Raw genomic sequence first — 15,962 nt, forward strand, 5'->3', positions numbered from 1 at the left:
CCTTGTACGGTGCACGATGTGCAAGTTTCGTTTCCTATGGAACTCACTGCCACATGGTGGCCTGGAGGCCAACAACAAATACTGGGCTAAAAGAAGTAAACAAGATAGCCCCTCATTCATGATTGGACAGTAGTAGCTGGGGAATCCAGAAGCAGAATTCAAGTACCCTGAAGTGTCTGATCTTTGCAAGTGCGAAAAATAGGGGTTAAAGACTCACGTGCAAGTGTAGCGCTCTTCTTCTGAACTGTTGTTATTATTATTATTATTAAATTTACAGCTTTTCACCATCTAGGTCCCAAAGCAGCTTATAACAATAAAATGACAAAAACAAACAGAATGTAAAGAATGAATTTAACCTCATAAATTTTAAAAAATAAACCTAAAGCATCAGAAAATGTAAAACTTCAAAGACGCAGTCATGTTGCAAAGGCTTCCTGAAATAAAACAATTTTAACCAGGCACCTGAAACTCAGCAGGGATGGTGACAGACTAACATCTAGTGCAGGAATAGCTTACATGGTGCCCTCTGGAGTACAACTTCAATCAACCCCAGCCAGCATGGTCAGTGTGTCTAGAGGTCCTGGGCTGCCCAGTCGACAAGCCCCCCCCCCCGCCTCACTGATGCAGTCATTGAAGTTATTCAGGGCTTTATACACTAATTCAACAACTTTGATAGGAAGCCGGTACAAGTCTTTTAACACTAGTGTCCTATGTTGACGATAGGCAGTTCCCATCACCATACAGAACCACAGCACCCTGCACTGGCAGAAGCTTTGACTGGAATGATCAGGAAGCAGCCAGTATCCCCACATCTTTGGTATCAGCCTCTTCACCTTCTCCCTGGCACCATCGGGGTGGGGTGGGGTGAAAGCGTATGCATTTACACATGTGCTTCCTAGAGATGGCACTGCTCTCCAGCGAGCCTGAATGCCGTGCCATTGCACAGCACTTGAAGGATGCTGATGAACGGAGACAGGATTCCCTTCTACCATCCCTCGTGCCCCAGCAGCTGCCTAAGCCAGTAGGGTAGCTGGCTCAGCCTTTTTGCTTCAGGTAGTGGAAAGGGAAAACTCCAAGCCTGTATCCGTGGTCCCTGGCAGCTGCCTGCTAAAGCCCAGAGGAATGCAAGAAGAGCCAGCTGGACTGAGCCAAAGGCCCGTCTAGTTCAGCACCCTCTTCTCACAGTGGCCAACCAGATGCCCAATTGGGAAACCCACAAGCGGGGCCTGCGTGCAATAGCTCTCTCTGCTCCTGTGGTTTGCAGCAGCTGGTATTCAGGAGCAGCCATGGAGGTAGAGCATAGCCATGAGGGCTAGTAGCCATCGATGACCCTCTCCCCCAGGAATTCGTCTAATCCTCTTTTAAAGCCACGTTGGTGGTCATCACTGATCCCAGTGGCAGCAGGTCCCATAGTTCAACTCTGCATTACATGGAGAAGTTCTTCCTTTTACTGCACGGTCAGGGGAAAAACAATGCTGTCCAGGGTTGTAAAGACTGTGGAGAGAATAATTGGGTGCACTCTTCCCACCTTGGATCAAATCTATGCTTCCAGGTGCCATAAGAAAGCAGCAGAGATAGCGCACCCCGGAAATGATTTCTTTCAGCTTCTGCCTTCTGGAAGAAGGTACAGGGTTATAAAGACTAGGAAACAGTTTCTACCCAAATGTGATTTTGGTTTTAAACGCATTGTAAGGAGTCTGTATGGGAGTATCAGAGTTTTTAGGGGGCTAACCAGGTTGGGATAGCTGGGATAGCAGGCTTGTTGGGTTCTGAATGTCTGATGTAGATTTTTCAATTTCATTGTTCTATAAGGGACAATGACAATAAAGATTATCGTATTGTAGCGATTATCGTACCTATCCTGAACCTTCCAACATTCAGCTTCATTGAACGCCCATGAGTCCTAGAGTTACGACAGAGGGATAAAAACTGTTCTCTGTCCACTTTCTCCATAGCAGACATAATTTTATAAACTTAGCTGTGACTTGAATTTACCACACACACACACACACACACACACACACACACGCACACACCCCGTGCCAAGTTCGGAATGCATTCACACTTACCTTTTCTGCTGCAGTTAAGTTCTCCGGATTGTACTCCTCTGATAGTTCCAGTGATAAATGCTCTGCCTCCCATTAATGCAGCGTAAGCACTAAACATCTTCTGAAAAGGAACTTCTGTTTCCCATTAACATGGGTGTCTCTCGTCCTGCTCTTTTCTTCTGGAAATGCCTGTTTGCTTTGTACACCTTTAACGGCGCTGAAGCCAACTGTTTTGGTCTTGGAGGGCAGGGGACGTCCCCCCAAAAAAGCCAAACCGCCTGCACTCCCTCTTTCAGCACATCTTTCTCTAAGATGTTTTGCATGCAGGAGGGCTCTGATTCTGTCCCCAATGGCATCTCCTGTTAGGGCTGCCCAAAATCTTGCCAGGCCATACTGAGCTAGGCAGACCAACTGTCTGAATTAGCATAAGGCAGCATTCTGCAGTTGCTACCCATAGCAGGATCATCCAGAGGTCTTGACTATCACTGAGCTAAGTGTGACCCCCTCGGCAAAGGTCAAGGCATTTCTGGAGAGAAAGCGGAGAGGAGCCATTAGTGCAAGGCCTGGTGACAGAGTGTACAGGATTACCCCATCACCATGTAACTGGATCACAACCAGGACTGCCCTTTGAGGGTCTTCTTCACACACACCTCCCATTCCCTCCTGGCTCCCACATTCCCCCACTCACTTCCCCCAGCCCCCCAAGCGCTAGGTGGATGCTGCTGGGGGACTCGGCATCACGTTTCGGTGGAGCACGCGGAAGGACGCATTTGAGGGTGACGGATGCTGACAGGGCAGCGTCTCTTGTAGGTCAGGGCGGGAGGGAAAGGAGAGGTAACCCTCTCGGTGCTGGGGACCAGTTTGGCTCAGGGCCCCACTTTCGCTAGGCCAAGGTGTCTGGGCTGCACGATGGGCTACCTAATCGAAGCTGAGTTGGTCAATGCCTGTTTTGCGCTGATGGGCCATCCTTGCCAATAACTGGTGGAGACGAGGAAACGAAGCAATATTTATTATGAGCTAAATTGCAAGCAGCAAAAGCATATTTGATGTGTCTGGTTGTATAATTCCAGCTGCCAGTTTGCTCTCTCAGAGACTGTCCTAAAGCAGCTTCCCAGGAGCCAAACACAAAAGCAACTGCAGCCTCTGCCAAGAAAGAACCCCATCGCTTCTGCCTTTGACGTGGCACTGGGGATGCGGCAAGGGTGAAACGTGCTTTATTGGTCTGACCGGGCTTCCGCTCGGCCCCCGACCCAAACGCTTGGGGTAACAACAACACCTTCACTCGATTGTGATGGCTCTGGGTGTAGTGAGGTTTTGTTGTGGTGGTTGCTTTACAAAAAGAGGGACCTTGATGCCAAAGTATATGGGAAGTTCTCCTTGTGAAGAAAGGAGATGGTCCCAGGCTAAAGTCACCACATCTCCAGGTAGGCCTGAGAAACTCCATGCCTGAAACCCAGTGTGTGATGGGCGAGTGTGTCAGACTAGGCCCTGGGAGACCAGAATCCAACACCCTGCTTGACCATGAAGCCATTGCTTCATTGCCTAACGACCTCCCAAGGCTGGCTCAATAAATGTTGCCACTTGAGGGAGAACAGAAAATGGCATGTACAAACACACCACCTGAAGCAACTGGAAATGGCCTGGGGAAGCTCTGGCATGCTGAGGGGGATGGGAGGCTAGAGAGGAGCAGGTGGTGGCCCTGCTCTTTGCAGGAGGGGGAGAATAGCACACTCCTTGGGGGCCTGGATTTGCCAGCCCTCTCGGCTGTCTCCACCTGAGGCAACTGCCTCACCCTGGCGAACGGGTCGTTTGCGGGGATTGAATGTGGAGGGAGGGGGAGGGACCACGCACACCACCTCGAGCTCCTTGGAGAAGATGGGTTGTCAATGCAAGAAAGAAGAGTAAATAAAATACAGAGAGCCAGTGTGGTGTAGTGGTTAAGAGCAGTAGACTCCTAATCTGGGGAACCGGGTTCGCGTCTCCGCTCCTCCACATGCAGCTGCTGGGTGACCTTGGGCTAGTCACACTTCTCTGAAGTCTCTCAGCCTCACTCACCTCACAGAGTGTTTGTTGTGGGGGAGGAAGGGAAAGGAGAATGTTAGCTGCTTTGAGACTCCTTCGGGTAGTGATAAAACGGGATATCAAATCCAAACTCTTCTTCTTCTACACCCAGTCAGCGTAGGCTTATCCTGGGCTAGATGGACAAATACTCTGACTCAAGTCTAGGGCATTCTTCGGTCTCTCTGGGGGCCCAAGAGACGGGAGAAGGAACAACCCTGGGACAGAGGAGGTCACTCACTAACTTACTATGTTATCTAGGCTCTAGTAACCTCTAGGTTATATCACTGTATGCATTACACGTAGGGCTGTCTCTGAAGATGGTTCAAAAACTTCACCTGGTGCAAAATTCAGCTGCTAGATTGCTCACCAGGGCAAGATGTTTTGAGCGTATACAGTGGTACCTCGGGTTACAGACATTTCAGGTTACAGACTCCGCTAACCCAGAAATAGTACCTCGGGTTAAGAACTTTGCTTCAGGTTAAGAACGGACCTCCAGAAAGAATTTAAGTTCTTAACCCAAGGTACCACTGTAATGCCAATCCTGGCCCAACTGCACTGGCTGCCAATTAGTTTCCAGGCCCAATTCAAAGTGTTGATTTTGACCGATAAAATCTTAAAATAGCTCAGGACCTCAACACCTCAAGGACCACCTCTCTCCATATGAACCTACCTGGGATCTGAGATCACCATCTGAGGCCCTTCGTCATGTGCATTCTCCACAAGAGGTCCAGAGGGAGGCAACACGTGAATGGGCCTTTTCTGTGGTGGCTCCCCATTTGTGGGACGCTCTCCCCAGGGAGGCTTACCTGGCACCATCATTATACACCTTTAGGTGACAGGCGAAAATGTTCCTCTTCAACCGGGCCTTGGGCCACAAAGAACTAGGCCTTCTTTGTGGAAGGTAGGGTTATGGGTTTGTTCTTGCTCGTTACGTTTTTTTTGCGTTTTCGTTTTGTATGTTCATGTTGTGAACTGCCCCAAGTTCTTCGGAGGAAGGGCAGTATACAAATTTAACAAATAAATGAAGAAGACGCACCACGGGGTGTGAATGAGACCCAGCTTTTCTTGCCGCATCATTCACCACTCACTGTTTCAACCCCATTATGAAGTACTCGCACACCTGCCTCTTAGGCTGCAGTCTTAGACACAGGCTTGGGAGCCTGCCAAACTGAATACAATAGAATCCACTGCTCATAAACGAAGGATGCTTCTCCCACCTGCCTTTAGACTAAAATAAAAAAGGAAAATAGTGTCAAAAAACAGGTCAGAGCCTGTCACATAGAAGATGCTTCCTGAAGCTTTTCGTCACCCTCCTTTCCCCACCGTTAAACATGCAGCTTTACCTGACCCATCTCACCTTGTCTCCAGCCCCGCCCCAATCCTCTATCTGATCCTTCCCGGAATGTAGGCCCCCTCCCTTTTATAAGCTCTCTTCTCCCAGTCTTTCCTGAACCCTTCCCAAATGGCTCTCCAGAGCGTCCTGGGCCTGGACCTCCCGCCGCAGGCCCCCAGCTGGCCCCTGCCACCCCCAAGCAGGAGAGTGGCGCCCCTGCCGTTTCCGCTGTCCCACGGCACCACCACGCTGGCCTTCCGCTGCAGCCATGGGGTGGTGGTGGCAGCGGACACCCGCGCTTCGAGCGGGAACCTCGTGTCTGATCCGTCGGCCCGCAAGGTCATGACCCTCCACCGCCATCTTCTAGCAACCACGTCTGGGACATCGGCCGACTGCGCCTCCTGGTTGCGCCTGCTGCGGTGCTCCCTGCGCCTGAGGCAGCTCCATGGCGGGCGCCAGGTCAGCGTGGCAGGGGCCGCCAAGCTGCTGGCTTTCCTCTTGCGGGGCTGCCGCCACAAGGACCTGTGCGTGGCCACCGTGCTGTGCGGCTGGGACGACGGCGGGCCTGCTCTGCGCTACGTCTACAGCGATGGCACGTGCCTCCAAGGAGACATTTTCGCAGTGGGCTCTGGTTCTCCCTATGCCTACGGGGTGATGGACGGCTCATACCGCTTCGACCTGCCACGTGACGAGGCTTTCATGCTGGCCCGCCAGGCTGTGGCTCATGCAGCCCACCGAGATGCCTACTCTGGGGGGAACGTGGACCTCTACCACGTGCGGCCAAGCGGCTGGGTGTGCGTCTCCCGGGAAGATCTCAGCCAGGTCTATCGGGGATTGGGGCCACTGGGCGACGGAGAGGGCGACACTAAAGAAAGGCACCGTGGAATTGACTAGATACCAGCCTAAAACGGGACGGGTCTGTCGGTCTCAGCAAGAAGCAGCCATAACCCAGATTCAGAAACCATTCATTTCAGCAAAGCGGTGCAGAGAAAACAAAGCACAGGTTGTAAAATAGGGAGCGGAAGTGGACTAAATTTTTTTTTTTCCTAAACCCACCCCAAAGCTGCAAAGATGGCAGCTTGGACCAGTGCAAACCCAACATAGGGACAATATTGTAGCAGCAAGATGCTTAGCGGAGAGGGAAACCAATCGCTTATTTCTACAAACGGCGAATCAGAACCCCAAATAATTCACAAATATGGTGAAAAGCAATCAGCGTGGCTTATTAAAAAACAGCTTGATTTAGCATAGGGCCAATTACGGAGCAGATGGTAGCGCAGCGTACATTAGATGTGGGGCGGCGGGGGGAGCCTTGGGCCAGTGTAAACCAGTATGGAACGGACTCTGCTGGTTCTGATGTATGGAACTGATCTGTGGAGGCTGAAATGACGCCCAGGATCCTTTTGGACCGGCCAGGATGGCGCCTAGGAACCCTCCCAGGCCTGGACTCATGTTTGTGCAACTGGGTCGGAATAACCTGCGAGTCTCCTTGGATGAACCAAACATGTTCACCCTCCTGCCTTGGAGGGAAAAAACCAGACGCAGCCGGAACCAAGGGGGACCTGCTCCATTGTTTGAGAAAATAAATGGGGGGCGTCCGCTGGCCGGCGCCTTTCATCGCCTCATCTCCTCCTCCATCCGCCGCGCTGCGGAACGTGTCCCGGCGACGGTGACAGATAGGCGCTGTTATCTCTGCCGTCTCGCCGCCGCCTCCTCGTATCTTGCTGCCATCTCCCCGCTTCAATGTCCTTCTTGCCCGGCCCGCGTCGCCGCCGCCCGTCATCTCATTACACTCCCCCCGCCGCCGCCCTCCAACAGCATTGTCTGCCGCCGACGCCGCCGGGAGCGCAGCCTCCTTCTCCCTTATCGCGCCTCTCCATCTCCCCGGCTGCTGCTGCTGGGGAGAAAACAGCTCCGCCGAGAGAGGAGGAGGAGGACGGCGATCGAACCTTCGGCAGCAACGCGCCGCGGGCCGGATCGCGGCCCCCGGGTCCCTAAAGCGCCCCCTAGCGGCTGCCCCACCCCCAATAAAACAGCCGCGTAAACACAGCTCCTTGCTAGGCCCGGCGCGTTCTGGGGACGCCGCGCCATTGTGCGCCCTTATCTTAATTGGCATCTCCCGGCCGCGGCTGCGGTGCTGGCGGATGGCCCACTTCCGCGCCCCTCCTGCCTCGCCCTGTCGCTCCCGATCCGTCTGCCTCCTGCCGCTGCTCCACCTTCCCCTTCTCTTCGCCATCTGCCCCTTTCTCCTTCTATCCATCACCCGGATCCCCACGTCCCCTCCTTCTCCGCGCTCCCTCCCCGGCGGCGCCTGCCCCCTTTTCTTCCTGGGCCCATAGCTTTCTCCATTCTCGTGCTGCTGCCGCCTCGTTCCATCTTCTCCAGCCCGCCCTCCGATTCTTTCCATCCCTCTTTCATTATTTCTGCCTCCCGTCTTTCCCCGCTCCCTCCCACCCCCATCTTGCCTTGGCTCCTGTTCCCCCTCTCCTCTCCTCCCCACGTGGCCCTCTGCGGGGCGGGGTGGGGGGCGCCCGGGCCTGTCCATCAGCGCTCTCGCGCCACGGGGTGCCAGTCCATTAGCAAGCGCCGCGGGGGAGGGGGGCGCCAATTATCAGCACTTTAGCTGTTTCACGCCTGGGTGGAGGCTGCACCTTGAGGCGCAGAAGAGAGCGAAGGAATGAAAAAGTGGCTGGGAAGGAGTGCAGATGGGAAGGGAGAGGCAAGGAGGGAGGCAGAGAGAGGCAGCGTGTTTGGGGGGCGCGCCGAGAGGGGAAAGCGAAGGGGAATGAATGTCTGGGGAGAAAGGTGTTAGGGGCGAGGCGACGGCGGAGCGAAGGAGTGTGAAAGTGATGCGAAAGGAATGCAGAAAGGGAGAGGAGGAGGCCTGTGAATTAATGGAGGGAGCGAAGGGAATAGGGAGGTGAGAGAGGAGTGCAGAGAAAGACGGGCGGAAGGATTGAGGAAAGAACGTCAAGGGAATGGGAAAAGAGGAGGGAGAAACAAGGCAGTGAAGAAGGGACAGTGGGTGAATTGTGGAGGAGGGATGCGGAGAGCCCTGAGGAGAAGGCCAAGGAAAGCAGGAGGTGGCTGAGGGATGCAGAACGAAGGAGTGAGAAAGTTAACCGTGCCAGTGAGCAAAGGCAGAGGAAGAATTTTATTTTATTTTAGGTTTTGTACCCTGCCTTTCCCTCAAGGAGCTCTCCCCGCAGTCCTCACGACAACCCTACGAGGTAGGTTAGGCTGAGAGATAGCCCCCCTCCCTCCCCAAGGTGGGGATTCGAACCCTGGTCTCCCAGGTCCTGGTCTTAACACCCTAGCCCACTACACTGCAGTGGCTGTTTCGTAGCCGAGTGAGCTAGCGCTGGCCTCACAAGCTCAGGCAGACCTGGAATGGATGGCTGGCCAAGGAGGGAGAACATCGGGAACCAGCCTTCGTTTTATTAAAATATTCATATACGCCGCCCACTCATAAAATATCAAGGCGGTGTACAGCAGCGTGTGTACCAGACACAACAGAAGGTAGAATGCCATTAAAAAATGCAGTGCAGAATTAATCGTAAAAGTTGATTGGCTCAATGCAAGGAGGGGTGGGGAGGAGGAAGGGAATGTGCCTTGTTAAGTAATGAAAAGGGACAGTGGGCCAAGTGTGGAGATCAAGATGGAGGAGATGAATGGAGGAACAAGAGGGGGGATCAAAGGAGTGAAGGGGGGAAAGGGGATTGCAGATGCATACAGACAAGGGGAGAGGAAGCGAAGGAATGAGAAAGCAGGAAAAGGAGTCTGCCGTGTGGATGTGGCCAGGGATGAACTGGAGGAGGAAGAGGAGCCTGCCTGTTTGCACTTGAGCTCTGCACTCCCCTTGGAAAGCAATTAATATTCTTGTAGTGCTGGGCACAGAGGGGGCAGGCCCGCCCTCCTCATTTGCATATAAATTAAACGACAGACAAAGACACTGGCAGCCAGAAAAGCAATCAGAGCCCCAGCTCCCTCCAGCCCAGGGGTACCACTACCACCCTCCAGGCCTTCTGCCCCAGACAAGCCCAGAAGTGCCCAGGATGGCACTTCTGTCTGCACCAAATCACGGGAGCACAATCCCACCCCGAGAGAGTCCTTGGACTGACATGAAACCTGTCTCAAAACTCCTCCGGAACCTAGATTCCTTCTCCATGCTGGGATGAGAACCCAGGAACTGCCCAGCTTTCCAACCAGCTATTCAGTGATGCTGATGTATCCCCCTCTCTTCTAAACCAGTCAGGTATCACACCTTCCTTTCCCCGCTGCTGCCGTAAAAACCATATTGTGAGTGTGTGGGGAGCCAGGCATCTCTTGAACATTCATCATTACTCGTCTTTGTATCATAGTGGCGGCCAACTTTAACTGGACCCTGGTTGCCTTACCAATGTTCGTCCAACCTACAGTAGGGTTGACATATTTCAAAAAGTAAAAACCAGGACACCCTGAAATTGTTGAGCTTTTTTAAGGAAACCCCCAAAATTGTTGAGCGCCACCTTTCGGAAATCCGCCCCCGCCCCCGGACGTCAATTCTGCCTTTGAAATCCCAGTAATGTCCAGGAAAATCCAGATGTATGGCAGTCCTAACCTACAGCAAAGAGAAACGTCTTTTTAAGTTGTAAGAAATAAGAAATAAAGAGAAATAAAGAGAGTTGTAAGAAGTAAGAAATAAAGAGATTTCCCGCAACATAATGTCATTTGTCTCTGGGTGTTTTGTTTGCTTGCTTGTGTTTAGCATGTAATTTTTCCCTGCAGGTGTGATATATGCAGAATCCTTATTGATAGATGGTATCAGTTATTTTACAGAGCCCAGTCACTTGTGAGCTGGTCAGTTTGTGCCACGATGATACACTTCCAGCCTCCGGTCAGTTCTCCTAGGTACTGGGTGGTTTGGTGGGGTTGTAGAATTGGGCATTCCCACTATACAATTCAACGATCTTAAATGTACAAAGTATGGGACATGGGTAGCGCTGTGGGTTAAACCACAGAGCCTAGGACTTGCTGAGAAGGTCGGCGGTTCGAATCCCCGCGACGGGGTGAGCTCCCGTTGCTCGGTCCCAGCTCCTGCCAACCTAGCAGTTCAAAAGCACGTCAAATTGCAAGTAGATAAATAGGTACCGCTCCGGCAGGAAGGTAAACGGCCGGTGCGCTGCTCTGGTTTGCCAGAAGCGGCTTAGTCATGCTGGCCACAGGACCCGGAAGCTCCCTTGGCCGATAAACCGAGATGATCGCCACAACCGCAGAGTCGGCCACGACTGGACCTAATGGTCAGGGGTCCCTTTACCTTTACTTTAAACGTACAAAGTGTTGTCCATGAGAGGAGCTTTGTAGGATCAGCCTAAAGGCCCATCGAGGTCAGGGTCCTGTTCCGGCCAGTGGCAGACCAGACACATCTGGGAAGCCATCAAGCAGGACTTTGAATGCCATTTCCCAGGATTCTTTGGCTGTTTAAAGTGGCATAACATGGTTTTAAATGCATAGTGCAGATAGGGCCTAAGAAACAAGAGTACAGTGGTACCTCGGGCTAAGTACTTAATTCGTTCCGGAGGTCCGTTCTTAACCTGAAACTGTTCTTAACCTGAGGTACCATTTTAGCTTAATGGGGCCTCCTGCTGCCGCCGTGCCGCAGCGCAATTTCTGTTCTCATCCTGAAGCAAAGTTCTTAACCCGAGGTACTATTTCTGGGTTAGCGGAGTCTGTAACCTGAAGCGTCTGTAACTCGAGGTACCACTGCATTGTCCTGAAAACCAAGGGGAAAGGTGGGATATCCTTCTTGTGCACTTTAGTATTCTGGGAGAAAATGTGGCTGAACAGGAAGACTCATAGGAAGGTCCATCTACCTCAGTATTGCCTACACGGACTGGCAGCAGCTCTGCAGGGTATCAGGCCGGGTATTTCTTCCAGCCCAACCCAGAGATGCCGGGGATCGAACCTGCAACCTCTGGCATGCAAAGCCTCTTCCCCAAATGAGGAGAGGCTACACAGCTGCATTTTCTTTCAGGTCCCGCTTGTCTCAGCCAATCGCCTCTGATATATGTCCCCTCCTCCTCTCTGAACTTGGCTAAACCATTTTAAAAGCCATCTACGTTAATTGGCTATTGCCGCATCTTTTGGCAGCAGCTTCCGTCAATTAATTCTGTGCGGTGTGAAGAAGGGCTTTCTCTTGCGCCTCCTGAATTTATTGCCAATCGCCTGGCGGACCCTTTGGCCTAGTAATATCAGAGAGGATGGGGCGCGTGTGAAACATCTCACAATTTTAACCACACCTTGCATAATGCAGCATTATAAACCTCTCCTCAAGCTCTGTGTTTGTGGTTTAGCCCAAGGCCACACAGAGAACATGCTGGAAAAGTGGGATATGGACCCAAGTCCCCCAGGACATCCTGTCTAAACCATAACTTCTGAGCTTTCGGTTGCCACATCCCCAGCCAAGATGATTTGGGGTTGCTCAATGGCGGAGCGAGACTTGTGGCCCTACCAGCCCCAGGCAACATGGCCAATAATCAGGGGTGATGGGAATTGTAGTCCAGCAAGAGCAGGCGCCCCCATCCTGGCTCTGTGGAACTCCCCCAAGTCCCTCAGGACCACTTACAACTTTGCAAGCAGGGGTACAAATCCTGCAGGACTTACCCTCCCTAGATATTTAGCATGGCAGCTGCTTTAAAAGAGCTGAAACTTCACAATTCTTTTGTTCGTTTGTGTTTTGCTTTGCTGGGCAGCCGGAGGCGTCCCAATGCATTTACTACTAGGCTTAAGGGGGGGGTGTAATTATTTAGGGTATGCGTTTGCCTGTGTTTTCAATCTCCGCCTCGCTTTTAATAATATCGCAAGCTGTTTCTGAAAAGTGGTGCGTTTGTGGTATAATATTCACCCCCTTCCGGTTGACCTATAGGGCCTGTGCTTTGCAGTAGATTTCTGCAAAAACAAAAAAAAAACTAAAAAAAAACTCCAAAGCCGAACGTTTTGCTTTTATTTATTTATTTTGCCAGCCCGAGGCAGCAGAGTGCGCCAAAGTTGCCAGCCCAGCACTCCCCCCCCCCCACAGGTGGAGCCCAGATTCCAGCACTTTCTGAAAGGAGGGGCGTTGTGACTTTGGCTCATTTGCTTCCCTGTGGCATTTTGATTTCGAAGCAGCAGGGAAAAATTTCAAATACCTGGGCCTTAAAAAAAAAAGTGATGAGAAGGCCAGAGAGTTAAAAAGAAAGAGAGAGAAATTACTTTGCCAGCTTCCTCTAAATGGGCCTGTCTCCTAGTGCCAGCAGAGATTGGAGGTTTAGGGGTTGGATGGGAGGAAAAGGGTAGAAAAAACGTGGGGCAGGATATAAATTTTGCCAGTGGGAAAAGGATTGGATGGACGTGGCACTAGAGACTGGAGGTTGTGTCTAATGTTAGCCCTACTCGGATCAGACCCACTGAAAATAATGGGTGCATTATTAGAATAAAAGAATTGCAGAGTTAGAAATGGGTTCACAGGGTCATCTAGTCCAACCCACTACAATGCAGGAATTTTTTGCCCAACATGGGACTTGAATCCACAGTCCATTTGTTTCAGTGGGTCTACTTTGAGTTCATTTTAGTTGGGAAGAAGTAGGGGAGGGCTTAGCCTCTTTCAGCGTCAGGACTCCGTCGTGGAACGTGTGGGTGTTCTACAATGAAAGGGGGAGAAAGCCTCTGAGCACGTGCAAAGTGTTTCACCCTCAGGACAGAGAAGGCCTCACCAGTCCACACAAATCTGGGGTTAAGGAAACAGGGTTGCAGGACATGGCGGCAGCAGGGAAGGCAGTTAGGAGCTGAGCGAAGAAAGAGCAGATTGGAAGGGTGAAGCGAACAGGATTATGGAGTGTAAATGCACCTTGGAACTCCCTGCCTATTGAGATCCCTCCTTGACTGCACACTTTTTGGCGCCTGCTATAAACATTCCTGTTTAGACAAGCCTACCCAGATGCTTACAAAGTTGAGGTCCTTTTAACCCGTTTTAATATTTTTTAAACTGTTGTATGTTTTAACGTTGTGGGGTTTTTTGTAAACCACTTTGAGGTTTGTTCCTTTTTACAGTCAAGCAGTGTATCAGTTTTATGAAGTAAATAAGCAAGCAAGCACCGTACCAGGACAGAAGCGAAAGGGAAGTCACAAAGGGGCACCCAGATGTTAACAAGAGTGAGCCAGAGCCTGCTTTTTGTATTTTAATACTATTCTTGATATGGGGCGGTCATAAAGTATCCCAGAATTCTTTGGGGGGAAGCCACGACCGTTTCAAGTGGTATCATAACGCTTTAAATGCATGGTGTGAATAGGATCCTAATCACAGTTTCCCTCCTTATGGTGAAATGTATTGCATTTCCAGTTACTACATTATAGTCAATTTTTGACATTTGCATACCCTCCAACACTTTGAAGCCAAAATCTAGGATGCCATATTCCCATTTTTTCCCCCATAAGAGCCCAGCAGCCATTTTGGTTGCTGTGATCTCACGTTATTTCATGCTGCAGTTCCCACCCACCCACCCACCCAAAAAAGTGCTTTTTCGGGGTGCAAGATCCACGGCAGCCAAAATGGCTGCCATTCTCTCATGATAAAAAAACAGGATATTCCTCCCCCCCCCCACGCTTGCAAGTTATGCATTTGCATCTATATGTATAACTTCGCATATGCAAGGCATATGTGACTCTGCCCTCTTTTTTTGGCAATGCCTAAGTGATGTAATAAGAATTTTAAGGTCTTAGATATATAATAAATGTTCATAAATGTACCAAGCAAACACGTACATAAATATATAAACCACATAGCAGCACAGGAAGACAGTCCTGAAACCATTTTGACTCCCAAGCTGACCAAATGTTTCTCTGCAAGGAGGTGAAAAAAACCTTCCTTGTTACAGGAATTTAGAAATCATCATTTCAAAGGAATGGGCAGACTACCAGGAAAGGCAATCAGATAAGGCATTATCAGATAACCTGGCAGACAGGAAAAACAGCAACACTCAAATTTCTGTTGTAGACCACCTTTTCTGTGATGTATGTATGATGTTTGTGGGGGGTGGTCTTGGGTTACACCCCTTCCGCGATGTATGCATGATGTATGGAGGGGTGGTCTGGAGCTCCAGGGCAGGGAATTTAAAATGTCTATATAAGGGCAGGCACACCTTGGTTCTGGATCCTCCTTTCCTGCGTGTGAGGGGAGCACCCTGTTGCAACAGCTTTAATAAAGATCAGGCTTACTAGCTGCTTTGCTTCTCAATATTCTCTGGTTGGCCTCTGTTATTCTCTCCTACCAATAGGGAACCCATGTAAGGACTCTATAGGGGCTCTTGGATACCCCATAAGGGGAAAAGGGCAGGTTTTGTTTACAACAGAGAGCACAATAGTTCAATATGAAAGAGCAAGAGAGTGCCTCTGTGCCACGTGCAGATTGCCTTTCTGCACCAGATTGGAGGACCAGGAGTTTCCAGAGCAGAGGGCGCAACTCCTAGGCAGGCTTGGAGGCCTAGCAGCCTCCTGGCTTGGGATGCCTGGGTCCTGAGCCTGTTTTCCACAGAGTCGGCTCCTCTGTGTGGGAGTGAATCCAGAAACTATCGACATTAATTTGGAGGCCGCCGTTGTCTCGGCATCAGAGACGGCGACGGCATTAACAGCAGGTGAGCCAGCCTTGACCTGCGGACGAGGGTCAGGCGGCTGCGGAAGAAAGGAAACAGAATGAACACAGCTCAAATAACGGGGAAAATGAAAAGAGGACCCGGCCTTTGAAACGGAGCGATGCGAATGATAGAGAAAGGAGGCAGCGGGAAGGAAGACACCCTTTTGAAGAGGAAAAGTTGCACAGAGAAGAATGGACGCTTTTCTCGAGAGGAAGAGAGGGGAATGGAGGGAGATCAGCTTGGCTGCTACGGCTGCTTTCAAGATGGTTACTAGATGATCAAAGAAACAAGGATTTTCCCTTATTCCATCCTCTATTTCTGAGCCCCACCCGGGTACCAGGATTTCGAGCTGTAGGAGTGGCCAGCATTCAACATCTAAATCCTCGCCCCACATTTGCACTATTTCCCTTTGCTTCATCAAAAACGCCCACGTGAGACCACCATCTTCCACATTACTGAAGTGGGGTTCGGCAGCTTGGGGTAGTGAGTGGAGTCCAAAGTCCTTTTTGAAAGTTCTCTGTGTTAATCCGTTAGGATAAGGGCTCAGCATCCAGCTGGATACAATTCCTTTGGGGTCCTCACTCCTGCCCATCACCCGTTAAGCAGGGATCCGCTTAAAGGTAAAACGGCTTTGATGTTGTGCAAAGTGTGCAGCGCATCCCCTGCCTCAGCAATAAAATAAAATAAAATATCTGTTGCAAGAATATCAATGCAGAGGGGTTGGAAATGCCTCAGCACAGAAGCAGACTTGCAAATATGACATAAACTTGGAAATTGCACGCATGCGATTTCCAGGATGCAATTGCATTTTGGAATTCATGGCTTTGAGTAGTTGTTAAGGTAGGGCTGGCAGTTCAGCTGTGCCTTGGAAGT

At 50.9% G+C, this 15,962-nt stretch overlaps 1 protein-coding gene across 1 annotated transcript; it reads left to right on the top strand.

Moving 5' to 3' along the window:
• Window positions 1-901: 901 nt before the first annotated feature.
• On the top strand, window positions 902-6,983 carry PSMB11 (proteasome subunit beta 11). The gene is made up of 2 exons (XM_053360468.1): window positions 902-1,021; window positions 5,551-6,983. Exons 1-2 carry the CDS (start codon window positions 902-904, stop codon window positions 6,334-6,336), a joined length of 906 nt encoding a protein of 301 aa, XP_053216443.1. The 3' UTR covers window positions 6,337-6,983.
• The last annotated feature ends 8,979 nt before the right edge of the window (window positions 6,984-15,962 follow it).

Source organism: Podarcis raffonei, chromosome 13 (assembly GCF_027172205.1).
Source record: "Podarcis raffonei isolate rPodRaf1 chromosome 13, rPodRaf1.pri, whole genome shotgun sequence".
NCBI classification, from domain to species: Eukaryota; Metazoa; Chordata; class Lepidosauria; order Squamata; family Lacertidae; genus Podarcis; species Podarcis raffonei.